The following is a 27,892-nucleotide window of genomic DNA, read 5'->3' as shown; positions in this document are numbered from 1 at the left end:
TATGTGTGTGTCATACTCTTTATATGCCATTTTATTTTCTTGAGATTGGTCTGATTGTCAGCAAACAGGCTTTACAGGATGTAATAGGGTGGGGGCTGGAGATCTTACAGAGTTACAGTTTGTCTCCATACTACAAGGATTAGTTCCCAAGGATAAACTGGGATCTCCCCACATCCCAAACCCAAGTCTCCAGGAATTTCCTACCCCAGAGCTGTATCCTTAGATAATGAATTAGCAAGGGTTATGGTATAAGAGCTTCTGTAACATTCCAGGTTTTGCTTTCAAAAAATGGAAGAAATATATAAATAAACCTTATACAAACACCCCAAAAAGCAAGTGTTTTTTTCTCGAAATAATTATAGGGAAGAATGGAAACTTTTATTTATTTGCTGGTGTTCCTGTTCTACTTTTTGTCAGCTATTCAGCAACCAATAAAAACCTCTATGGGCCATGAGTTTCAGGGTGGAGGTGGTTGTATGCATTTGGGATGGAATGGAGAATGAAAGAGAGTCAAATGAATTTCTTTTCCACAGGTATGTTTGTGCGCACTGCAGATCCATAGGTGAAAAAGTGTTCTTTTGTGCACATGTGCAGAGAGCAGGAGGCCTGCCATAGTAGGAAAGCAATCCCTGAATTGTTGCCAGTGACTTCGGGAATGGCTTCAACATGGTTCTGAGACAAAACAGTAATGGCAAAGGCCAATGTGCTACAGCCTGTAAAGTGTTAAACTTAGATTCTAAGAAACCTGGGTTCAAACCTCATCTCTGTACAGTTATTTTTGACCTTGGGCAAATGTCTGTCCACATTTCCCAACTGTACAATGGGAATGAAATCACCGAGAATTGGTAATGATTAAAACGGCAAGGACTGTAACAGTGCCGTCCTATAGTTACACCTTTCTAAGCTTGTTGATTTCAATGGATTTAGAAGGCTATAATTCTGTTTAGAATTGCACAATAAATCACTTTGCTAGTGAAAAGAGTGCTATATAAGTGCTACCTCAGCAAGCCCCCTTTGATTATACTGGATCCAGCATTGGGTGATCATATGTGTTATATGTACAGTGCCAGATGGTCTGGTAATCCAGTGTATCTTCTACCTCCTTTGGCAAAATCTAGACCCTTTTGAGAGCGGGGAAATCAAAGTACCTTATTCCATGAGACTTAACAGAATCAAGGAGTAGCTTAACAAAGGACCGATATGATCTGTATGTGTATGGAAGTGCAGGTGTACAAACTTGCGACAAGTGAATTCTTTCTTTAAATTAGCGCTTGCTCTGCTGAAATATTTCAAAGTCTTTCCGCCTTTTGGCCATACTGACACAGGACCATGACACCAGGGGATGACCCTCAAGGAGCAGCAAGGGGACTTGGGCTTGGATATGGACATTGACAAAACGTTGGATGCTTTCTTCATTCTAATCATCTTTGTCTTTGGCTCCATGCTTCAGAATACGGGTAAACTCCACATAGTTGAAATTGCCTTTTTTGTCAATGGGGGCTTCTCGATACATCTCATCAACTTCCTCATCTGTGAACCGGTCGCCCATGGTGGTGAGCAGTTCGCGCAGGTGATCCTCATGAATGAAACCTGTATCGGAGATATTGGAAGAGAGAAAGGGGAAGAGGCACCCACCAAGTGGTGGGATTCAGCAGGTTCGCACCACTTCAGCAGAACCGGTTGTTAAAATGGTGCTTGTAAACAACCAGTTGTTAAATTATTTGAATCCCACTACTGCACCCACCCACCCACCCACCCACCCCCAAAAAAGTCTGGATTAATGCAGGATCACTTGCAAGACAGCTCCTTCCATGAGGAAATACAGCCATTTTAACTGTCAGTTTTTGGTTGACATTAACAGTGAGATAGAAACAGATCTGATCCCTGGACCACTCCTTCACAAGTCCCTGGAATGATTGACCAGCTAGATGAATATACCTTCCCTGTCTTAGGATCCCAGAAATACTGACTGTCCACCCCGTTTTGGGGTGTTGTTCTGATCCCAGGCCCTCCTTCACCTTTTCAGACTAAGCTAATGAACTCATTCCTTGTGACTTTGCTATTCCATGACTGAGGCTCCTCCTGCTGAAACAAAAAACCCAGTCACACAAAGATGTGCTTTCATCATAGATACAGATTTGCTGATGATTTAGATTTTCATTTAGTTCACTGCAAGGTCAAGTCAGGAAACATAATGTCTGTCTGATAATAGTCATTGACTCACCCACCCCTGCAGGCATAGTTTCTAATTATCCATTACTATTATTCTTATTTTATTTTTCCAGGGTTCCATCCCACAGCTGTTGTTTTCCACTCCTCTGGCATCCCCTTTTAATTTAAGACATAGCTGGGGAAAGAGATTCCTCACAAGTCAAAAGGGTCGGGGACTGGATCAGAGGGAAGAGTCAGGCGTTCTCCCTCTTCCCCTCGCAGAATGGACAACAAAGCTCAGGGTGTCTTTTAGGCAGAGACTGCCAGTAGTTCAGCTGGTCCAAAGCAGCTTCCCAAAAGGAAAGCCCTGAAACGTCTTTTATAGGGGCAGATGGGAAATGCCCTTTAAAAAGCTGCTCTTGGAGGAAGCTAATAAGCCACCCACATCTTTCCAAGTCCTGCATAAGGCTCATGTGGGCTGGGAGACTGGGCCTCAGATGCCACCCAAGGCTTCAGACAGACTGGCTGCCACCTCCCCTGGCCACACGTGCCCCCACCAAGCTGAGTGCTGTCCAGGGGCATCGAGGGAGACAATGGTGCCCAGGGCAAAATGGCGCCCGGGTCCTGCCCTGCCCCTCACTTACCTTTTCCGCCAGCTGAAAACAGCTTTCTGCTGGCTGAAAACAGCTTTCTGCCGGGCCAGGCTTGTGGGACAGGGCCCGACCTGGAGAGGCGGGACAGGGTGAGGTGAGGGGGAAGGGGTTGGGGGCGATTTTCTGCCCCTACCGGCGCACGCCCAGTTTGCAGCGCACACACACACACACACACACACACAGCCCCTAATAGCTTTGCGTCTGGTGCTGCTTTCCCACATGCTGCCTTCTTGCCATTTGGCTGACCCAGTAGAACAGAGCAAGAATCCAGTAGCAATCCAGTTGTTAAAGACTAACAACATTTCTGCCAAGATAATGAGCTTTTGTAAGTCAAAACTCACTTCTTCAGATAGGAGTAAGTCTGAGAGTTTCTCATTAAACAGTGCCATTTTTGCTTATCCCTATTTGCTGAAGCTTAGCTGAGGATTTCCCTTTGCCATGGAGAATTGATGTGCATTGAATGTACCTGTGGCTTCCTCATCAAAGCAAGCAAAAGCATTACGGATAACATCTTCTGGGTCAGTGCCATTCAGCTTCTCTCCAAACATGGTGAGGAACATAGTGAAGTTGATGGGTCCGGGTGCTTCACTCATCATGCCTTCCAAGTACTCGTCCGTGGGATTCTTCCCTGAAAAATACAGTTGGGGAGAGTTTAGTCTTTCATCTCAGTGGCCTACTTCACCTTTTGGTGAACGCTGATTGCTAAAGCTTCACAACATGTGGTCACTGCATTCTGTTCTTACGTGAGAGGATAAAATAGAGACTGAGAAACTGAAACTGGAGTGAAATTATCTTAACAGAGTTGCATCTGGCAAGGTGGGGGGGGGGGGTGGCTACTGGACCAAGTCCTAAAGCATCCCACTTCCCACAGTGGCCAAACCTGAGAAGTCCATAAGAAGGCCAAGAAGGGCAAAACCCACCTTGCTGCTTCCTCCTTATCCGTGATCCAGCTAGAGATAGGGCCTCTCTCATCTCAGGTTCCATAAGCCATCATGACTAATTGCGTTTGATAGGCCTGACTTCCATGCATCCCCCTAATCCCCTTTTAAAGCCACCTAATCGAATGGCCACCCTGACCTGGCTGGCCCAGCCTATCCTGACCTTGTCAGATCTCAAAAGCTAAGCTGGGTCATTAGTACGTTGATGGGAGACCAACAAGGAATACTGGGGTTTCTGTGCAGAGGAAGGCGATGTTAGACCACTTTTGTTAGTCTCTTGCCTTGAAAACCCTATTGGGTTGTCATAAGTCAGCTGTGACTTGATGGCTCATACACAAACACAATCCACGGCCATGGTGTTTTCTTGTGGCAGTGACTTCCACCCATGAAGAAGAAGAAGAGTTGGATTTATATCCCCCTTTCTCTTCTGTAAGGAGACTCAAAGGTGCTTACAAACTCCTTTCCTTTCCCCCCTCACAACAAACACCCTATGACAATGATGACGAACCTTTTTAAGATCGAGTGCCCAAATTGCAACCCAAAACCCACTTATTTATCACAAAGTGCCAATACGGCTATTTAACCTGAATATTGAGGTTTTAGTTTAGAAAAAACAGTGGGCTCCACGGCGTGCATTACTCAGGTGCAGGCATGGCGGTAGTCGGTGGCTTTGCTTTGAAGCAACCGTGCAACTCTTCCAATGGGTGAATTACGACCCTAGGATGGTTTTCTCAGAAGCAAGCCCCACTGCCAGCAACCGAGCTTACTCCCAGGTATAGGATCATGCTTTAGTTCTTCGCATGAAAATCAGTGGGGTTTAATAGCACTTAACAGGGTTACCTATACCACTTCCCCAAAACTGGGTCTTAGGTTTATTGCTAATAATTGAGCCCAGCAGCCCAGGCCAGCCTAGATGTGAGGGGGGGCACTCTGTGTGTGCCCACAGAGAGGACTCTGAGTGCCACCTCTGGCACCCGTGCCATAGGTTCGCCACCACTGCCCTATGAGGTAGGTGGGGCTGAGAGAGCTCCGAAAAGCTGTGACTAGCCCAAGGTCACCCAGCTGGCATGTGTGGGAGTGCACAGGCTAATCTGAATTCCCCAGATAGGCCTCCAAAGCTCACATGGCAGAGCAGGGAATCAAACCCAGTTTGCTCTGTGTCTGGGGTCCTTCTTTCCAATTTGCTTCTGTTTGTGAAGCCTGAAAAGAAGTTCGATATATCCAAGAGATCTTCTTGCATTGATTTTTCTTTCTACATGTGTGGCTTCAGGGGAGTCAAGCAGTCCCGAAAGCATTAATTTGGAACAGTACTCAGACAGAGGGAGGGAGGGAGGCCTCCAGGTTCTTTCCCCTCCAACATTGTTGAAAGTGCTAAGAAACACTTTCTGGATCATATGCATTATATGTGCCCTCACATTTATTGTGGTATGAGGGTCTCCCAAGTCTCAAGAACAGAAAAATGACTTCCCCAGCACTTATAGTGAGCTCCTTGGACATCTGGCACCTTCTACAAGCAAAGGAAGTTCTGTGCCTCTGGGTGGTTACTCTTTCTCCAAAGTCTTAACTATTGAATCTCTTTTACAAAGACTGTTCTCTTGCATCAGAGCATCTGTCTTTGTTTATGAGATAGGTGCTGTTTATAAAGTTGAATGATTGAATTTTGAACAGTCAAAATGATAGTTTCCACTGTGTTTACATCCAGTAGTTTGATTGCATCCTAGCAGTGCACTTACTTTTTCTCTAGAAGGTTTTTCTAGCCTGAATATAAACAACATTGCCCCACTAAGCTAGGCCAATAAAATGCCCCCCTGACCTTGTTCTCACAAACAAAAGTAAATGGACCTAAGTAAATGGACCTTTTGCTGATATAAGAAGATAGTTTCCTGGGGGCTTCCTTTTAACCTGTCCATAAACTATATCCTGGGGATACAGTTTAGGGAACTGACATGATTAGATAGAATGCTGGAAAGCCAATCAGGAATGGATACAGGGGAGAGGCGATTCCTGTGGAACAAATATTGCCAAGTTCATATAACTCATTAACTTAATAAATGGCAGGAGAGGAATTCCAGTGTGGTCAGGTTGTTACATGCCCACACCCAAGTTCAGTTTATGGATGAACTAGTCTCAAACTGCTCATTGGCTCAATTTACAAACAAGTATTTATACAAGTGTATAATCAAGTGCCCTCTAGTGGTCATATGTACAAATGCAACTATTTAAATACTTAAAACATGTCTTTTCATTCTGGCCTCTGCCAACCATCCTGTGATAAGATTAACGACTTGTGATCTCTCCCATTACTTAGCTCAGTAATATGACGTGGTGAGCCAGAGGGGAGGTTATACAGGTTAACTCCTTGATATTTACCTTCCTAAATTGAGCCTGGCCCACATATATATTGTCAACTGATGAAGACTCTGAGAAATGTTTGTTTGTTTATTTTTACATTTATATCCTGCCCTAGTTGTGAAGCACGTCCTATTAATCCAGTTGCCAATTAGACAGGAGTTTTGAATAGAAGCAATCCCAAATGGTTAATCTTATCACAGGACAAGTGGAAGTCATCACTCAGACATTGACTGCCAAGAACAGAGACTGCTCTGAGGAAGCTGTAAACTTGTCTGTGAGCTCACCTTATTTACCCTCTATCTTGATGTTTGGAACTTCAAATGGGCAATATACAACTATACAGGAATATAATATATAATATAATATAAGGAATATTAGGTATTGTTCATAGGAATAGAGGATTGTCTCTCAAGTGATTGTTTTGTTCCATTCCGTGTGTTCCGTGTGTTCCGTGTGTTGTTCTGCTATGCTGGCGCTGCACTTTGTAATTAATATATATATGAGATATATATGTATGTATATATGTATATATGTATGTATATGTATATGTATATGTATGTATATGTATGTATATATGTATATGTGTGTGTGTGTGTGTGTGTGTGTGTGTGTGTGTGTGTGTGTGTGTGTGTATATATATATTTGTAAATCTTCAGTAGCTCCTTGCAGACTTGTCTGAATCAGAATACTGGACTCAGTGAACCTTGAGTCGGATGTCACCGTGTCATTCTTGTGTTCGTTCCTTGTTTGAAAGCAGACACCACATGGTGAATCAGCATGGATTCACTTTTGACACTTGATTGCAACTGCTCAAAGGCCCCTTCTGCACATGCAGAACAATCCACTTTCAATGCACTTTGAAGGTGGATTTTACTGTGCGGAATAGCAAAATCCACTTTCAAACAGTTGTGAAAGTGGATTAAATGTGCATTATTCTGCAAGTGTGGAAGGGGCCAAAAGTGTTGCAGTTGTGATTGATCAGTCAGTCTGGGCTCAATTTAGCACATGCAGGGGCATATCTGCTGAAAATAGCACCTGGGGCAAGCACTGAAATGACACCCCCCAACTTCTGACACACAGAGGCAGGCAATGGATAAGCTCCTCTGAACATCAGTTGCCTTGACAGCCCTACAGGCAGGGTGTATCTCTGCATGGTGTTACTGAAGTTAATCTCTGGCAATCATTGGGTGTCTTGCTCCCATTCTCAATAATGATTGTGCCACACTATGTGATGGTTTCATAGAGTACAAAGTGTTTTTCCCAAGGACCTGACAATCTTAAATACTGGGACAAAGAGGACCGTTAAAGCCTGGGAGATATGAACAGTAAGAATCTGCACTCATATTCACATGGGGAGTGAAATTTGGTTCATCTCTGAGGCACGCACAACATCCATATGGCTCGCATTCTGTATGTCAGATATATATATTTTTCTCGTCACTGCAGCGCAATCTCCAAATGGCACATGCTGCTTTGCATTTCTCAGCCATTAGTCAATGGGTTAACCACAGACACAGCCTACTTCATAGTAGGTATTTCCAAAAAGAAGTACTGACATATTGGCTAATTGCATTATGGGAAGCTGCAGCACCATTATGGATGGGTCTGCGTTCCATTTCCTAGACACCACAAGCCGCACCAGAATAGGAGGTTCTGATGGATTTTTAGCAACTAGTGGGAAAATCAGTGGTGGTTGGATCAAATATTAGCTGCTCACATCACCCCAACCTGTGTGGTTTAGCTCAGCAGAAGCCTTCGCTCTGGGAACCCAAGGTTCAAGTCCTCACTCTGCCACCCACACTGGCTGGATAACCTTAGACCAATCACAGTTCCCCAGACTAACCTACCTCACAGGGTTGTTATTGACTCTGGCCTCCCAGATCCTAGTTTTACACTCTGTTACGTTAGGGTGCATTTAAGGGCAGACCCTCAACCTACAGACTGAAAGGAATAAATGATTCATTGCTTAAGGAGGAAGCTGATCCATAACTTGAAATTAAGAGAAAAGCAGGAAACGAGGGACATCTGACAGCAGTTTGAATGCCTGGCCCGGCCATCCCTGGGACTTTTGGTTACTGTTGGAATTAGTTAGCTGCTAGATGAGACAAGGCAGGGCAGATCTAGAAGTCTCTGAGACCTGCAGAGCACAAACTGGCTTTTGGATCTGCAAAAAATGTACACACCATCCTGCATATAGGAGGGGCCAAGTCCCAATGGTAGAGCATCTTCTGTGGCTCAGTGGAAATACATTTGCTTTGCATACAGAAGGTTCCAGGTTCATCTCCCCCTCTCCTCCATCTCTTAACTGGAGATTAGCTGGAAATCAGGCAACAGGAGAAATGAAAGACCTCCGTCTGAGAATCTAGATAACCACTGGAAATCTGAGCATTTCTCCTCCATCTAAGGGAAAAATCTTCCATATCACTATTTGATCTTTTTTTAACTGGAGATAAACCAGGGATCCTCTGCATGCAAAGTAATTTCATGATCCCAGAGCCTGCCTTTTCAAAGTTTTCACTTTTCTACAACTGTTAAATAAGCAGGAGCACTGACTTCTTGGTATGTATTTCATGAGTCTATCTCAGTGATGGCGAACCTTTTCAAGACCAAGTGCCCAAATGGCAACCCAATACCCACTTATTTATCACAAAGTGCCAACACGGTAATTTAATCTGAATATTGAGGTTATAGTTTAGAAATGCATTACTCGGGAGTAAGCTTGGTGAAGCAACCGTGCAATGCTTTGAATGGGTGAATCACGACCCTAGGAGGGTTTACTCAGGAGCAAGCCCCATTACCAGCAACCAAGCTTACTCCCAGGTAAACGACTGTGCCCAGGCCAGCCTAGATGTGTGTGTTGGGGGGGTGTGATTTTCCACTCCTCCACATGCTGGACTCTGTTTGCGTGTGCCCACAGAAAGGGCTCTGAGTGCCACCTCTGGCACCCATGCCATAGGTTCGCCACCGCTGGTCTATCTGTTCCTATCTTCCGCCACATACATTTTTCAATGGTCGCACTGTGAACCTAGGATGCCTCTATGCATACATGACCTGACTTTAGATGTTCTTAATCGGCAGTCATAGACTTCATCCATGCACAATACATGGAATAAAGAAGAATTAGCTGTTACAAAATAGGTCTTCACCTATATTATCTCCATAACCCTTACAACAATCCTGCAAAGTAGGTTGGTACCATTACACCCATTTTGGAAAGGTGCATAGCTTAAACAGCTTGTGGCCAAGGTGATATTCAAAGCTAGGAAACCCCAAGTTACCGTTCATACTATTAGTGGCTGTGTTGCACCAGCACACTTTGAACTGGGCATGGCTTTGTTACCGAGAGATGCCAGCATGTCGTGCAGATCCTCCTTGTCAATGAATCCATCACGGTTTTGGTCAATCATATTGAAAGCCTCTTTGAACTCTTGGATTTGTGACTGGTCAAACATAGCAAAGACATTGGAGGTGGCACGCTGGGGGCGCTTCTTGGTGGTCTTCGCCTTGGCTCGCTTACTGGACATCTTGTAGGTTTTTTTGGACCTGGAAAATTAAACAGGGGTTGATTGGATACAAGAGAAGGCTGAACAAATTAATTCTGCAAGAGCTGGCAACCGGGAGTCTCCCTCTTCCCCAATTATCATGCAGTGAATCTCTGAAACTTATCTGGACCTCAGCTTCACAGGTGTGCAGTTTATCAGTGTAAATATTTGCCAGACTTTTAAAAAATAAAGGTGCAAACACCTGGTCTACTTATTCATAGGTTGACATCATACCACAAATTTTACTAGGCAGACTATGTTTACGGAGTGGTTTGCCATTGCCTTTTTCAGTCATCTACATTTTGTTCCAGTAATCAACTCCATGTTAATTAACACCCAATTGTTATGTGGTAGGAAAAAAATGTGGGACCTGGGAGGATATGTCACAGCATTCTAGACTTGGTCTTTGCCAGTGAGCTGAATTTATATGCAAACTTTGGCTTGCTTGTGATGAGAATGAACCAGGATGTTCTCAGCTCTGCATGCTCACTCTTCCCTTCATCCACAGTATAGAGGCTGACATCCCCTGGTTTGGAATTAGCTGCAGTTTGTTGTGATGTCCAGTTTGAGTGAAATGGCACTGTGATTCGCTCACTTGCCTACAAAGCATGGATCCCAAAGCTAGGAATAAACTAGGTTTTACAAAATAACAAACACTAGTTTATTAGTTTGGTATATGGGACTGACTAAAAACTTGCTGGTTTGGAAAAAAATTGCAGTTTATTGTGTCATCTAAACTACGTATTATTCTTTTTTCTTCATATCAGGAGTGAAGGAGAATGGAAGGACTTTCAGGGGTTTTTTTGTGACACAGCCTGGACACTGCAAATTTCACTGAAGACACACATGAAGATCTAAATAGGTTCTCACTAAATATACACTTGAGATCTATGGTTGCCAGCTCTGTGTTGGGAAATACCTGGAGATCTGTGGGGCTGGAGCTTGGAGAGGTCAAGGTTTGGGGAGTGGAGTGGAGGGACCTCAGCAGGGTGTAATGCCAAAGACTCCACCCTCCGAAGCAGCCATTTTCTCCAGGGGATCTGTTCTTGGTCATCTGGAGATCATTTGTAATAGCAGGAGATCTCCAGGTGCCACCTGGAGATTAGAAACTATGTATGGCCATGATTTCATCCTGAGTTCCTCACAGGAAGCAGTTTGATTCAAATGTGCAGAACAAGTTGTCCTCCTTTGAATCTAGTCAGCCTAACCTTTTATCATTTCAAATCTTGGACATTTATTTTTGAACGTTCAACAATGGATGCTTGAATACTTCAAATAGGATGAGGCCTACCCAGAGGTGGTATCCAGCAGGTTCTCACAGGTTCCCGAGAGTAGGTTACTAATTATTTGTGTGTGCCGAGAGGGGGTTACTAATTGGTGATTTTGCCGTGTGATTTTTGCCTTAGTTACACCCCTCCTCTCAGCAGTAGCGCACAGAACTTGAAGCAGTCTAGCAGGAGGTGCACCAATGTGCGTGGCAGCCTGCGCCTGTGTGCATTCGTTTCCCGCCCAAGGACCGGCGTAGCGGCTGCGTCCTTGCCACAGCCCCGCCCAGGAGTGCCCCATCCCTGGAATGCCCAGCCACGCCCCCGTCGTGCCCCACCCAGCCCCATTGGCGCTGCGCCACAGTTTGAATCGCACCACCATGGGAACCTGTTACTAAAATTTTTGGATACCACCACTGGGCCTACCAATACTACATTTTGAATCCCCCCCCCTCTAAAAATGACAGTGTTATAATCTGTAAACTAATCCACACAGTTCACAATTCAGATACGAGAGGTTCCCAACCTCCAGGGGTGGGGGTGCGGTCTGGAGTCCTCCCTGAATTACATCTGATCTCCAAACTACAGAGATCCGTTCCCCTGGAGAAAATGGCAGCTTTAGAGAGTGGACTGTATGGCATCCCATCCCTGCTAATCTCCCTCCCTTCCTCAAACTCTGCTTCCCTAGGGCTCATCCACAAATCTCCAGGAATTTCCTCACCAAGAGATGGCGACCCTTCCCAGATCCAGTAGCTGCTTGCTGATGACAACAACATTCTAATCATCTTACCAAAGTTTATGTCATTACAACATGCATCAGATGTTTGACTAGCTCACACCCAGCACAATTATTTAAAGTAATTTGGTCACTGACATCCTTACTGAGGGGATCTAAAAACAGGGAATTGGCTGTTTGTTGTGAGTCTTCTGCGAGCTTTTTTTTGCAGATAAAGGCTTTGTCATTCCACCATGACCTCCCTGCTACAATTGATGCAGGACACTAGTCTTATATTGGACCACTTCATCCTACTCTCCCACTCCAATGTAGACAGAACACTTGCAGCTGTAAGACCTACTACTTGCTCTCTTGATCTGTGTCTCTCGCAGCTGGTGAAGGCCAGCAGTTAACAGCATATTGTCAATCACTCCCATTTTACATTAGCTGCATTGGTTACCTGTTGAATTCTGGATCATGTTCAAGGTATTTATTTATTTATTCTGACTTTTAAGGTCTTGAGCGGCCTGGGGTCCTCATATCTTCAAGACCAGATCTCCCCATATTGCCCATGGAGGTTACTCCTTTCCTCTGATGGAAATCAGCTGGCCTTAATGACATTAGGTTGGCCTTCTTGGCCCTGGCTCCAGCTTGGTGGAACTCTCTGTCAGCTGGCACCAGGGCCCTGTTGGACTTGGCCAAATTCCGCAGGGCCTGCAAGACAGAGATGTTCCACTGGGCTTTCGATTGAGGCCATCCATCCATTCATCGTTCTTGTAGCATCCTGCCAGTCTCCTAACCATCTCAACCACCTTGACGATCTTGGCCATTTGATTATTTATATCCATTGGTCATTGATTCCAACAGCATCAAGTGCCTCGATTATATTTAAATTGTGTGTCTCCCTCCTTATGTTTATATCTTGCCTCCCCACAATGAAATCAAGATTTTATAGGCTGAAGGAGATGCTATTTATTGCCAACTATAAATGTAATTTTAGATTTTGATACCCTAATTTTATTTTAAGAACTGTATTTATATAATGTTCTAGTTGTTTTGTAAGCTGTCCCAAGCTTGGCTATTGTCAGGAGTAGAAATATAATATAGTAAAAATAAATAAATAAGCAATAGAAAAAGTACATCTGGATGAATTCTGGGAAATTACACAACAACTCGTCATGGCAGGTCACTACAATTTCCATTAATCAGATGTAAATTCTGAGTCTGGGTATAAAAATATGATTATGGAGCTGAAGTGCATTAATGTGGCTGCTTTCAAGAACTGCTCTCATCTGCAAAGTCTGCGCAACAAGGTTTGTAAATGGTAGGTGAGTTGCCCAGGAAATACAAAAATAGGAAGCTATTTTTCTCCATTTCTATTTCTGCCTCGCTGGGCGCAGGAGACAGCTAGGGGAAACAAAGGCAGCCACTCCACTTAGTGTCCAATTTCTTAAGAAAGAGATGAAAATGTCTTCAGAAAATCATGACAGTTCTCACCGGGATCCTTTCCTCTGAATGAGCCACCCTCGGTTAACCGACTTTCTGCTTGCACAAAGACAGGCTCACAAACAAGAACACAAGCTCCGGGCCTACTCAGGAATAAGCAGGAAATTGGTTATCTGTTCCTAGCAAATTCCTTGCATTCCATTCCCCTCCTTCCCCCTTTCTTTGTCTAGCCAAGCAAGGCGGGCATGTGAATCTGTATTTCTTTCCTTGAGCCACAGCTTGGTAATCAGGATTAGAGGCACCCATCATGAAGAGAAGAGGAAGAATAAGAATAAGCAAGAATTAGATATTCATTAAAAAAAAATACAACTTTGATCTCACCCTGGAATGGAGTTTGGTTACATCAGGAGTTCTCAAACAGAGAGTGAAACCTGCTCAGCCTTTCCCAAAGTTCAAACAAAGATGGAGATCTATTCTGAGGGCATCGAGAGTCTTTTTTAAAAAGTAAAATCTCTTTGATCTTATTTTTTTTGTTTTTAACTTAGTGTTTGTTTTTAACCTGTCTTGAGATGGTTTAAAAATTCACAATGAGAGGGGGAAATGTTTTCCAGAGCTTACAATTAAAGGGAAAACAATTCTTGCAGAAGTTATTTGGAGAGAAAGTTGATGCAATTACTCATCTCTCTCCCCACCTCACCTTACCCGGCATCTATGCCCTTATAAACATGTGAAATGACCTCCCACTCAATCAGACTACTGGTTCATCTAGCCCAGTATGGCCTACTCTGAAGATCAGCAGCTCTGTAAGGCCATTTATGCACTAACGACTCCCCTTAAATTTGCAGTATTTTGCTTCTGAAGCTTTTTCCGCCAGGGCGCCAGGAGATCAATTAGCCACTCCCCTTTCCCCCCTTTCCCCTTTCCTTTTTCCTGACATCTGCTGTGGGATGGCAATTACTTTTTGCAGGGGTTTTGGGTTTCGAGGGCCCAGGTTTCCACCAAGTTCCCATGACACTGGTCATGAGGATGTGAAGGTTTTTTGCGTGCAGTTAAATGAATACATCTGCGCAGCTCTGAAGCTACACTCTTGTGCTGGTCACCGGCACTTGCCTATGAGGAGAGCTGAGTAATGTCCTTTCTTCCTGGGTGGAGGGGAAGAGTATCATAGGAGGGGGAAAGTGGGGAGAGGTGAGTAATATGAACGCAAGGCAGGTATGGCACAGGTTCAGATTCCCAGTGAACTGGAGGAAAGGGTTGCAGTTTGCCCAAATCTGGAAGAGCTGGGATTTTGCCTGTCAAATTTTAAGCACAGCTGCATTGGGACCGCTACATAAGTGAAAACCCAAGCTAGATAACGTAGTGAATATGTTGCATAATTGAAAATATGCTCCAACAAGAAGCTAGGCTTGCCATGTGGAGAAGCCCTGTGCATAAATGGCCTAAAGGAGGTTTTTCCAGGCTGGGACTTATTTTGTGAATACGCATGTATTCTGCTACTGAGCTGCAATCCCTCCTGCCATTCCGATGCCACATCTGTTCAGATCCTATGCAAAGGCTGACTTGAACATGCAGGGCTGGGGTGATGCATATTGCTGTTCCAAGAGGCAGCACTGCACCATTGAAAAGCTGCACACCAGGCTTCCTGGTCACACCACAACAAATGCGAGGGCACATATCATGCATATGATCCACAACCTGTTTCTTAGCACTTTCAACAATGTTGGAGGGGAAAGAACTTGGAGGGCCTCCCTCCCTCTCTCTGTCTGAGCAGTGTTCCACATTAATGCTTTTGGGACTGCTTGACTGCCCTGGAGCCGCATACTTAGAAAGAAAAATCGATACAAAAAGATCTCTTGGATATATCGAACTTCTTTTCAGGGTCCGCAAACAGAAGCAAATTGGAAAGAAGAACCACGCAGAGCAAATGAGACTTTAGCTTTATGATGTTCATGTTTAAAATGTGATAGGCAAGTTTTTCGGGTCAAGGAAAAGAAAAGTCACAATGCATACAGATGAGGGCACCTTAGCCGTATCTGTTTTCAAAACAACAACAGAAAATACAGTCAGGGCTTAATTTGGCTGATCCCTAGAGCTCATGCTAAGCCCCCAGACCTGAAGGAATCATGTAGAGAGTGCTTGTGAGCACGGGCAAATGGCAAAGGGCTCTTCCTTCGGGTGTGAATAGTAACCATTTTATGGTCCACATATCTGGGAATAAGGGACTTCCAGACAGGCTTGTGACTGGACATCTCTTCTTTTACAAATGAACACCCAGAAGCATAAAGCCAATATTTAGACAATATTTCAGCAACTTGGTCTTATTGATGGAATTCAAATGTAGGCAACATGAGGGGCTATCCTGGTTCCTAATACCAGCAATATGCAGAACCAGTAATGGAGGGACTCATAATCTAGTCTAGTCCAAACATAAACAACAAATGGAAATATCCATGGAGGTACACCTGTTATTCCAAGGCAGCCAACCAAGTTTCCTCAGTCTTTGACCTTTACAGGTATGTGAACATCCTGCAAAATCAAATCCATCAATTTTCTATCCTAAAGGACTGTTTCTCCCATATATTCCTGTGTACCAATTAGGATTCTCAGTCTCCAACTGGGACCTGCAGATCTCTTGGAATTTTCATTGGCTTCCAGACTACAGAGATCAATTCTCCTGAAGAAAGTGGTTGCTTCAGAGACAAGGACTATATGGTGTATTGTTGAGCTACACACACACACACGCACACCACCCATCTCCAGGAATTCCTCAACCCAGAGTTGGCAGTCCTAGACCCAACTAAAGAGTCTGAATCACCCAGCATCAGAGCAGTAACGAGGGGGAACTGCACCCGGGACACGTATGTGCCCTGTGCCCCTGCCACGCCCCAACCACACCCCAGAACGCCCCTGCACCAGTGTGCGTGTGCGCCCAGTGCAAGATGCCCCCCATCCCCTGGGCACTACGCCACTGCCCAGCATCATGGTAGAGTAAGGGTTTGAGTTCAGATTTATTCTCCATTTCATCACACAGGAGACAGGAAACCAGTCACCACCTATTTGTAAATCTCAGCACATTTACTTATACACAAATTACAGTTCTTGTTGACTAGCACAGCAAAGAGGAAGGAAAAATAAAAATTCTTATCAGTTGCCATTAGATAGAGTGAGGGAGTGTTGGTATCATCTCTTCTCTCTCATCCCCTTCCCCAATAAACCAGCAAAGTGTTCCAATTTCCTTGCAAGACAGAGAATGGCTCCTAACTGGCTTTTCCCTGGGGACTGCTATTCTTGGAAGACCAACTCAAAGCCAGGATGAGGAGGATTACAGAACAGTGGCCCAGTGGCTGAAGAAAAAGGGTGTTGTTTGTATCATCCTCAATCCATCTTCCAGAAATCAACACAAGTCAAGTGTGTATATGTGCAATTCTGTGCTAATTTTGAAGTTTAAGATCATTTTTTCTCAAGATGGGAGCCCCACACTGAGTCCTGCCCTAGGAAATTCTTGGCCGGGTCCTGGTTCGGTTTCCTTCTGTGCCCTGAAATACTTTGTGGGAAACTTCCCCTATGGGGGCCTCACTTCACAGGCACAGACATTCGAGGACCCAACCTGCCCAGTTCCTTGTTCGGCAACTCCAGGCAATTTGGTTTTTAAAAACACACCTCCCTTATAGTGCTGATAAGAACATGCCCAGCCACTATCCTGGAAGGGAGGAGGTTGGTTAGCAAGAAAAAAAACCCTTAGACAATGATTGCACAGCTCAAAGCCTGGCTTGTTATTGAAGACAGGGAGAGAGATGATTAGTTCAAGGCTGATATGCACCTCCCCTTGCAAAGAGGATAAAAGCCTTTTTGTCCTCCAGCCTAAAGTGGGAAATTCCCCAACATTGCATTTGTCACCAGCTGCCTCTTTTCCACTAACTTTAATCACGGGCCAAAGTGATGCTAACGTTCCGCATCTTCTCTGCTGTGTTCAGGAGATTTGCATCCTTGCAGACTTGGATCCTTCAGCCCCACTTTGTAAAGGTTTTGCATGTATGCACTGGTGCCTCACCTCCTACCTAGATTGCATCTGAAACTATCTAGATTGCATCTGAAACTATGCAGTTTGATCATATATACACAAATTTATGATAGATTCAGGTGAGTAACTGTACTGGCCTGAAGCAGCAGGAAAAACAGTTTGAGCCCACTGGCATTTTTAAGACCAAGGTTTCCAAAGTACAGCCCACAGGTCACATCTAGTCCACCAACTGATTTAATTTAGTCTGTGATTGCTTGCCCTCCTTTCTTGCCTTTCTTGCCTTCTCTCCTATCACAGCTGCTATTAAACTGTTAAGCTATTGGCTGTTAAGATATTGGCGGAAACTGCATGTGAATGAGCTGAAAGCAGAGGGAACCTCCATGGAAAACCTTCACCAAATGGTGGAGGCATGGAGAATCTCTGCATCAACTCACAAAATGGCAGGCACAACTGTGAAACTGACAACAGCTCCCAAAGGATCTGTTTTGGCTGGCAACACTTTTGGCTGGCTGTTTTTGGCGAGCTGTGTGTGAACTAGAAAAACCAAAAGTGATTTTTTTAAAAAAAATCGGCAGGATTGGCAATCTTGTTTGACTGGGTCCCCCCCCCCCGCCCCCACACCCCCACTTGATTCTAAACTCATGAGATGCTTTAAAGATAATTTTAATAGCATGGTGTTTGATGCTGTTTAAGAGCACAGGAGTGAACTCTCTGACAGGTTAAAAGCAACAACCAAGTGTGGTTCAGTCTACATTTTTTGTTTGTTTTTCTGCTATTATAGCTTTCTGAACATACAAATCCGCCTTCTCTCCCACTGCTTTCCAATATCTCAATAAGAATGAGGCAGCAGATTCTGTCCTGTTGTATCACCCTGCCTAATTTATCAGCACTTCATTATTTGACCCAACTGGTCCAATAATGGACTGGTTCACATGTAGATTTTCATCAGTCTACAACTGGCATTCGTGAGCAAGCCATTGCAGCTGAACCTTAACTAACAGAATTTGCCTTTCTCAACCCATAATCTGAAAAACAATGACCTAGTTCAGATTTAATCCCAAACTATGGTTGACCTTTATGTGAGCAAACAAGCCAGAGACACCTCCATACTCCCTTCCCCACGAGCTAACCATTTCTGCTTTTGTGACAAGCCATTGTTCGCCTTCAAAAGCATGGCTTGTGCTTGCTTTGCAAACCAAGATTCTAAGCCAGGAGTAAACAGTGGCTTGGGAATTTTAGTTCCAGGGCAATCACAAACCACAACTGGGTGCAGGGCTGCCCACTCCAAGATGAGAAATACCTGGAAATTTGGGGGTGGTGCCTGAAGAGAGTGGGATTTGGAAAGAGGAGGGACTTCAATGGGGTATAATACTATAGAGCTCACCACCCAAAATGGCCATTTTCTCCAGTGAACTGATCTGTTACCTGGTGGGAGTTCTACAGCCACCACCTGGCGGTTGGCAACCCTTATGGGGTGGCTCCATCTTGATGACAAATTATGATTTGCGGAAGGAAGGAAGGAAGGAAGGAAGGAAGGAAGGAAGGAAGGAAGGAAGGAAGGAAGGAAGGAAGGAAGGAAGGAAGGAAGGAAGGAAGGAAGGAAGGAAGGAAGGGACTATGTACCTGAGGATCCCACAGATTAATTCATACAGTGGTATTATGTTACTGTTGTATTTGGGACATGCCAATGTTTTTCAGTGAAGGCAGTTCACAATAAGTCATGGGACATGCATGCATGTGCAAATGGATCAAATTGCTTGTGGTTTTAACTGGGAGCATGTATGCTTTCTAAAAAATTTCTAACACCACAATCCTAACAATGACTGCACCAACAAAACAATGGATAGGGTCAGGGGCTGGAGTCCTGATGCTGAGAAAAAAATGTCACATTGATAGTGTAGTGGCAGCACTAATGCTCATCTGCAGGATAGCAACTATTTCCTCATGCCTCTGTTAGAGCCCATTCTTGCACCATGCCACTAGCATAGTTGAGCCCTTTAAGGGCTCATGTCTTTGGTGTAGTGTAGTCCATTCCATGCAAAATTCCTAACATTTTGGCTGGTTCCTCTGTAAGAGTTTCTCCATTGGGCCTACCTGTGACATGGAGAGATCAGGCGTGTGAATGGTAGTTGCCATTCCTAGTTGCCACTGCCTCTCACTCACCTGCCAGAGCAAATATGCAGCTGCTGCCACCACTCAGAGGCATAGCAAGGGGGAAAAGCGCCCGGTGCACGCTCCACCCTACCCCAGAATGCCCCCGCCCTGGAACATCATGCCACGCTCCGGAACGCCCTCACCGTGCCCCCCGGTGCATCGGCCTCCACCCTGTCCCCTTGGAGCTACACCTCTGCCACCACTTCACTAGGAAAGGCTGTTGCCAATTGATTGCCTTCCCTCTCCCTCTCTTTGGAAGCAATGCATGAGGAAACACTGTCTGGCAGCTCTCATAGGGAGGTAGTGGTGGTGGTTGCCCAATGGTGGGGCCTCCCAAAGTTATGGGGCCTTTGGAGCTGCCCAGTGACTCCAACCTCTCATACCAATTTTGCAGATATGTTAGAAAGCAACATATTGTGCTCAGTGTTGACATCACATCAGCCTCTCATGCTCAGCTGAGTACTGCTTCTGCTATGGTGTTGCAAGCAACTGCTATCTGTTGCCATAGTTTCATGAAGGTTTAAGACCTTCATGTGAGGAATTTGACCTGTTGCATGTCTATTAGAGATAAAAATGAACCCACACAGAGCTAGAGTTTACAAATTATATTATTCTACAAAGTGGCACTGAGAACAGTTTCATGTAATCTCCTGCTAAGTGGTCCTATTAGGTCTGCCAGCTCCAGGTTGGGAAATACCAGGTGATTTTGGGGGTGGAGCCTGAGGGGGGGTTTAGGAAAGAATCCACCTTCCAAAATGGCCATTTGCTCAAGGTGAATTGATCTCTGTTGCCTGGAGATCAGTTGTCACCACAAGAGATCAGCAGCCATCACCTGGAAGGTTAGCCACTCTAGGACCCATGCCTGCCTTGCTCTCACTTCAGTCAGACAGATGTTTCGCAGAGCTGCCACTGGAGAAGAAACAAAGACTGAGGAACAATAACTGAGTCCTAGTTTATGCATGCAGGGGAAATGAATTGGCAGTGAGGTAGCAGGAGCTTGTGGTGGAAGAATGGTCTGTTCCAATTCAGACTGGCAGTGGAGGATCACATTTTGGAATGTTCTTGTATGTTCAAATTTCCCTGCAAAACCAGCACAGCAAGCATGCAGATGCAGTAGAAACTTTCTTCCTGATGACCTAGTTCTTTACTTGCATGGAGATTTTGTTTAAACGCAATGGACCCTTCCAAACTGCAGCCGATCTCCTACAGCAGGGGTCTGCAACCTGTGGCTCTCCAGATGTTCATGGACTGCAATTCCCATCAGCCCCTGCCAGCATGGCCAATTGTCCATGAACATCGGTCCATGAACATCTGGAGAGCCACAGGTTGCAGACCCTTGCCCTACAGACCTAGGCAGTACTGTCCATTCTGCCCATTCATTCACCAGTATGTGCAAACCAGGTTTGAGAATGTCTCACAGCTAGCCAGTTGGGTGCCGCTTTCTAATTTCATGTCCTTGTCTAATAAGGCCCTTGGACCATTTGTCTTGCCAGAAGTGGGGTCAGTTTTTTGCTGCCTGCATGTGGAAAAGCTGTCACTGGCCTCTTCCTCAGCCTATTATTTTCAGCTTCTGCCTCAGGAAGCTCCATCCTAATCCTGGATTTGGTATGGGCGTAGGAACAGCAGTGTATTGCTGGTGTTGCTAGTCAGCATCCCAAACATTTTGGTTCATAGTGTAGGACTGTGCTGCAGTTCCTAAGAAAGCACCTCCACTGGTAGGGTGGCCAGTGTCTGGGACGGGGATGGGGGTGGAGATGTTGTTAAATTACAGCTGATCTCTAGACACATAAATCTGTTCCCTGAAGAAGATGGCTGCTTTGGAGAGTGGACTCTATGGTATTATCTGCTGCTGACTTCCCTCGCCTACCAAAACCCTGACTTCCCCAAGCTCCTCCCCCAAATTTCCAGGAATTTCCCAATTTGGAGCTGACAACCCATCTCCCAGTCATGCTCATGGCTGTATGCCAGGGGCGTAATGCCCATTGGGCAAGGTGGGCAGCTGCCCAGGGCATCACCTTGTAGGGGGCATCAAAATGCTGGGTTCATTTTGGGATATTTTTAGTGGTTTTCCATTTTTGGCCTGCAGGGGGAGCAGTTTTTAGGCTAGTGGCACCAAATTTTCAGCGTATCATCAGCAGACTGTCCTTATGCTACCCCCCAGGTTTGGTGCAGTTTGGTTCAGGGGGGAGCAAAGTTATGGACCCTCAAAACTGTAGCCCCCATCTCCTATTAGCTCCCATTGGAAACAATGAGGGATGGGGCACCCCCTTTGGGAGTCCATAACTTTGGACTTCTTGAACCAAACCTCACCAAACTTGGGGAGTAGCATAAGGACAGTCTCCTGATGATATGCTGAAATTTTGGTGCTGATATGTCTAAAAATGCTCCCCGCGCAGGCACCAATGTCCTGGTGCAAAAAAAAAATTGGTCATGGTGGAGTGGCCGCCCATGGGGGGGGGGGGGCATCCAACTGAGGTTTTGCCTAGGGCTACAGTTTGCCCAGGGCTGCCTCGTTACACCCCTGCTGTATGCTCCTTCTTTCCAGTGGAGATCTCTGGACTTGGACTGACGGAAGAAAGCTATTCCACAGCACGAGTCTGTCAGCCTTTTGGTGAACTTTTATTCTCTGTACTTTGTGATGACGGGTGTTGTTGCCTTTTGTCCAGTAAGTGCTGGCCCAAAATTGCAGTAAGAGAAATAACTGGGTTTCTTGTCATCTGCAAAACTGAGTCAAAAGCGTCAGCACCCCTTTCTTTGCTTGAATTGTCCATGGGCAGTACTCTGTATGCTGCCTGGAGAAGAAACTCAACACAGTTCAGTGGTACAAGTGATAACATTGCCTTGGGGATGATTCACCTTTCCATGGTCCCAGTGTGATGTAATACTTACCTGGGATAGGCCTAGGGAGGTCTGGGTTCAAATCCACATTTCTTCATGAAGGATGTTTGGATCAGTATTTCCCAACATGTGGGACCCGAAATGCCTCTGAAAGTGGGTAATGGAACAACATTCCCTAAGAGCCGCCCCTATCTTTCCCATTGCTCTGTGTTGTATTTTGGAAACCAGGATGAGACCGTGGAAACAGTTTCTGCCATGTCATATGTTAGTTGCTGGTGTTTTTTTCTTCACTGCATATACATGTTGATCACGTAAAATGTAACCTAAAGTGAGTTTCTTGGGATCTTAGGGGGCAGGGGGCAGTAAGAGGAAGTAATGGAGAAGAGGGTGGTCAAAGGCTGGAATGTGATCTCTACATGCAAAGGCTATGTATGTTGGAACACCACTTGCTTTGGTTCACGTTGGGGGCTGCTGCACCCTTTCTGTGATGTTTCCGGTTTCACAAAAACATCCAGTTTGCCGTTGTAGAAAATGGAATGCTGAACCAGATGGATGTCATGGTCACAGTTTCCCTAGGGAGGAGGTGTCCAACTCTGGCATTTCACATGTTCATGGACTGCAATTCCCATCAGCCCCTGCTGGCACAGCCAATTGGCCATGCCAACAGGGGCTGATGGGAATTGTAGTCCATGTACATCTGAAGCACCAGAGTTGGACACCCCTGCCCTAGGGTGACAAAAAACCTTGGGCCAGTTTAGGACGAGTCACCATACCAAGCAAATTTGGACTGGTCCAAGGGACAGCCTATACTGTGTCACCATACTGAAAGGATTGGAAACTGCTGCTTTGGATGCCCTTGGGTCGTACGTATTTCACAGGGTTGTTGTTGTGAGTGCAAAGTGAGGGGGGAGATGGAGGGTGCTGTCCTGAGCTCCTTGGAGAAAGACTGAGAAAAATATGTAATGAATCCCACAGCATCTCATCAGCCCACTTTAAGCCCAGTTCACCAGATACTGCCACTATACTTGAAGGTGCAAGTAAACATTATGTTTTTCTGCCCCCTAAATATTGATTCTTAGAATCTGATAACTCTTATGTCTTTTCTCGGTTCTGAGGGATCTCCAGGGTGTTTTTTAGACTAATGATCTTCTCTGCTTCACTATCACTGTCATTTTGCACTGGTAATATACCGTGTGCTGTACAGAAATAATAATAACTCCACCTGGGGGCTGCATTATACTCTTGATGCACCAGGCAGCACATTCTTGTGTTGCCAGCACGAAGATCTTTTCCAAGTTAAAAAGCAATTTTAATTGTGCTTGGAAACAAACTGGCAGCCAGTGCAGCTGTTCAAGTATGTTGCTATACTGGATCCCAGTTAAGACCCCAGCTGTTGTATTTCTGGAAAAGTGGAAGTTTCCAAACTCTGTTCAGAGGCCAATGTGGTCTATTTTCACAGGCCAATCAGCAACTAGACTGATGGAGACCCAGGTTTGTTTCCCCACTTGGCCATGGAAGCTTGCTGAGTGACTTTGGGCCAGTTGCACACTCTCAGCCTAACCTACCTCACAGGGTTGCTGTAAGGATAAAATGGAGAAAAGAAGAAGATTGTGATCTGCTTTGAGTTTCAGGGAAAGGCAGGGTAATGAAGTATAATAAATAACAAAACAAATAAATAATAGGCAACTCCTCGTACAAGACAGTATCTCCAGAAAAGAGTTGTTAGTGCTTCCTGAGTGCTTGCCTAGATATTACACAAACATGGAAACATGTAGCAAGATCATCTCTTTCCAGGAGATGGTGGTGTCCCAACGGGCAATGGAGAAAGGCAATCCAGTGTCACAGACATTATTCAGATGTCCATAAGCAAAGCTGGATCTAACATCCCTTCCACATTGAGGGCCTGACCTCTGGAGATTGGAGTGAAACTCCACCCAGCACAGGCCACAGATCTCCTTGATGGTCACATGACCACACATCCTTTGGGTTGTCTGGATTAAGCTCCACTTTATGAGCTCCTGTGGATGAGGCTGAAGGTGTTTCTCAGTTCCTTGTTTGAAGATATAAACGGTGTGAGCAGTGGTTAGAGTGTCAGAATAGGATCTGGGAGACCCAGTATCAAATCCCCACTCTTCCTTGGAACTTTCCTTTGGATCACCTAAAAGGAAGGAAGGAAGGAAGGAAGGAAGGAAGGAAGGAAGGAAGGAAGGAAGGAAGGAAGGAAGGAAGGAAGGAAGGAAGGAAGGAAGGAAGGAAGGAAGGAAGGAAGGAAGGAAGGAAGGAAGGAAGGAAGGAAGGAAGGAAGGAGAGGGAGGGAGGGAGGGAGGGAGGGAGGGAGGGAGGGAGGGAGGGAGGGAGGGAGGGAGGGAGGGAGGGAGGGAGGAAGGAAGGAAGGAAGGAAGGAAGGAAGGAAGGAAGGAAGGAAGGAAGGAAGGAAGGAAGGAAGGAAGGAAGGAAGGAAGGAAGGAAGGAAGGAAGGAAGGAAGGAAAGGAAGAAGGAAGGACGAGATGACGGACCGGACTGAGACGACAGACGGAACCAGACGAACGACGGACAATTGAGCCAGACGAAGCTTGGTGGTATCTGCAAATAAGGAACAGCTTGGTGGTATCTGCAAATAAGGAACTGGGAAGCAGCTTCAGGCTCATTCTCATCCAGTCCATTTTTGTCTCCAAGCACTGGTGGACGGAATCCATTGCCCCTCCAGATTCAGCTTTAAGGGAAAGCTGGAGCAATTTGTCCTCTGCATTCCTGTAGCAACTCTTTACAAAACATAAAATAGTCATAGATTAAGGGTGCATCTCTGAGCACGTGTAGAGTGCATTCTTTTTTCCACTGAGGATCTGTGTGTTCTCCCTCCACCTGAATCCCACACCTAGTACTGTTGATCTGCCTTTCCAGGTTGAAGAGCATTCCTGAACCTGCTTTGAGGAATATTCTCAGGTGGAGGCTTTGGGGGCATATTTCTTCCATACAACTGGATCACAAACCATCCTCTAGGCACCAGTTGATCAATGAGAGGTTTAGGCAAGGCTGCAGAGGGGCACTGTCCAGGACAGGGGTCCCCAAACTATGGCCCAGGGGCCAAATGTGGCCCCCTGAAGGCATTTATCCGGCCCGCCAGGCATGGCGGCGATGGCTCCATTCATGTGCAGTGGGGGCTCAAGGGAGAGGAGGAACCAGCTCCAACGGCTGTTGATTGTAGTTACATGATGGCACCCCCAAATCTCCATGAATTTTCTGACCCAGAGTTGGAAACCTTACATGTGGCAACGCCTGCTCCGCCCTTCCCTCTCAGCTACTCCATGTGTTGCTCTCAGGCTTTCTGTTCCACCTCACTCCCACTGGCATCAGCCAGGCTGGCGAATCGATTGCTGGCTGCTAGGGAGGAAAGAACCCAGGAAGATACCTGATCCTGGGTTAGATGGAATGTTTCATTGGGAAAGTTCTGCTTTTTTTTTTTTACAGGGGAAGGTATTCCACAGCCTCCCCAACAATCTTTGGAGCCCACCCTGTACTTGACATACTTTGGTCACTGTTCTAAAAATAGACCATGACAGAAAGGCTGAAAGGTGAAATCAAACGTTTTACAATCATTTGTGCATAGGAATTTGTTCATAGTTTTTTTTAGTCCGGCCCTCCAACAGTCTGAGGGACAGTGAACTGGCCCCCTGTTTAAAAAGTTTGGGGACCCCTGGTCCAGGATATGGACTGTCATTCAGCCCCTCCACATTCTCAGTCTCTAAACTGCCTTTTATTTAATCACACCATTGATCTGCCCTGGGTGTTGGATCTGGGACCTTCTGCATGCAAAACAAATACTCTTATCACTGAGCCCCCCCACCCCCACCCCCTACAGTTTAGCATTTAAATGGGACTGGATGGAAACTTTAGTCTGGAGGGAGCCGGAGAAAATCAGCCGCTTCAAGAGCAAGGAAGAAGGCATGCAAAAGATTGGAACACAGTCCCCAGAAACCCTTTTAATAGGGACACCCAAATGAGACTGAAGAGTGTGCCAGTGTTCAAGTTTACTCGGCAACAGGGAAAATTATTCAAGACACACAATGTATGCCTTTGCCATGTTTCAGAAATGAATTAAGAAGAGTTTGGGATTTACACCCTGCTTTTCTTAACTGTAAGACATCTCAAAGGGGCTTACAGTCTCCTTCCCTTCCTCTTCCCACAACAGACACCTTGCGAGGTAGGTGAGGCTGAGAGAGTTCTGAGAGAACTGTGACAAGCCCACGGTCTCCCAGCAGCCTGCCTGTGGAAGAGTGGGGTAGCAAGCTTGGTTCACCAGATCAGAGTCACTTTTGCGGTTTTACCCACTACACCACGCTGGAGCTTGACCAAGTCTGAGCCCAAAGATCACCACGACTATCATTCTGCAGCATGCTCCCCCCGCCCCCACAACCACCCCACCCACTGCACAGCCTGAAACTCTTAACCCTGGCGTAAACTTTCCTGATTCAGAGCCCACTGGATCGGATCAAGGGAATTCCCGAGGTCTGCTTGCTGGTCTGTTGCCCCCGCACCAGACGGCAGCAATGACTCCGGACTGATGGATGCGTGGCCCTGGCAGAGGGATGGAGGGCATGGGACACCATCCGCGGCTCGCCTTGACTTTTCTGCCAAGGGGAAGCCTCGCCCAGCCGGGCGGCTGTTAAAGAGAAGCCCCGGCCGCGCTCTTACCTGCCTCCGACCGAAACCTGCTGGGACCCTTCGAGATGGCCGCAAGGGTGGCTGAGCCCCTTCAAGACACACAAGAGGTGTGAAATTCCCTTGCTGTTGTTTTAGTGCGGGACAGAGCCGGACCAGAGGGCAGGGGCGGCCAATGGAGGATAGACTTGGCCCAAACGGATCCCTCCCACCCCAAAGGATTTGGCCATACAAGGCGAAAGAATGCTGCGCGCCGAGGGGTGGCAGCCGCCCAGCTGTGCGCCTCTGGATTTGGGGCTGCGAGAAGGCAGGGAAGGGGACGGAAAGAGAGGATTCTGCCTTATATAGATGAAACAGCCTGGGAGGCGGGGGGGGGGGGCAGGGAGTCCCGGGGCGATTGGGGCAGCCAGCGGGACTCAGCAACAGGCAAGAGGCAGCTTCCTTTATAAGGGTACAAGCCGTGCAAGAGACGCCTGGATGCAGCCTGGACGCAGGGCACGTTGAACAAAGATGTCAACAGAAAAGTTTGTTTTTTCCTAAGTCAGAGGCTGCGAGGGCATTGGCATAGTTGGCATTTTTTCCTACGCGCCGTTTTTGACTGCAGGGCTCAGCTGTTCCCTGGTACAGAACAGTTAAAAACAAACAGGTAAAAAGTGTTTCCTTTCCCCTCACCCTCTCTCTCGGTCCGATTTAGAGCTCCCGATCAATCCCCTCCTGGCAGACGGCGGTACTGCAGCTACGGTGAACTAAGCTGCCACCCAAAAGCCACTCACGTGTGGCGGTGATAGGGGAATTTATAACAAACGATGCAGGAGCGTTGAACATGGGAGCCTATTTTTACCAAGTAATACCAAGTATTACGTTTCCATTCCACATTTTGAGTAGCAAGGCCATCCAGTGAGTGCTGTGGCTGAGACAGTGGCGATATGAACTCCAGTTTGGCTCTCTAACCGTTATGTAAAAGTAGATTAGACTGTCACCCTATTCACCACATGTCTTTGTAGATCTGCCTTACATAGAACTCTGGGTAAGTTGCCTAGATTTAGGAAAAAATAGAGGTTTCTTCATTACATTTCTTAGCCCTTTCCTTTTATCCTTACAACAATCCTGTGAGGTAGGTTGGGCTGAGAGAAAGCAACTGATGGTTGAGGTGGGAT

The 27,892-nt window shown here is 45.9% G+C and overlaps 1 protein-coding gene across 2 annotated transcripts; it reads right to left on the bottom strand.

Moving 5' to 3' along the window:
* On the bottom strand, positions 1-27,015 carry MYL9 (myosin light chain 9). Of its 2 annotated transcripts, none has more exons than XM_048498327.1 (4): positions 26,769-27,015; positions 9,435-9,637; positions 3,271-3,432; positions 1-1,590 (listed from the first exon to the last, which is right to left on the bottom strand). In XM_048498327.1, exons 2-4 carry the CDS (start codon positions 9,616-9,618, stop codon positions 1,418-1,420), a joined length of 519 nt encoding a protein of 172 aa, XP_048354284.1. In that variant the 5' UTR covers positions 9,619-9,637; positions 26,769-27,015; the 3' UTR covers positions 1-1,417. The 2 variants fall into 2 exon arrangements, with proteins under 2 accessions (XP_048354284.1, XP_048354285.1); XM_048498328.1 differs by lacking the exon at positions 26,769-27,015 and adding an exon at positions 13,444-13,515.
* Between the last annotated feature and the right edge of the window lie 877 nt (positions 27,016-27,892).

Source organism: Sphaerodactylus townsendi, linkage group LG05 (genome assembly GCF_021028975.2).
Source record: "Sphaerodactylus townsendi isolate TG3544 linkage group LG05, MPM_Stown_v2.3, whole genome shotgun sequence".
NCBI classification, from domain to species: Eukaryota; Metazoa; Chordata; class Lepidosauria; order Squamata; family Sphaerodactylidae; genus Sphaerodactylus; species Sphaerodactylus townsendi.
Note: the sequence above shows the minus strand (reverse complement) of the source record. Positions and strands in the feature narration are given on the sequence as shown.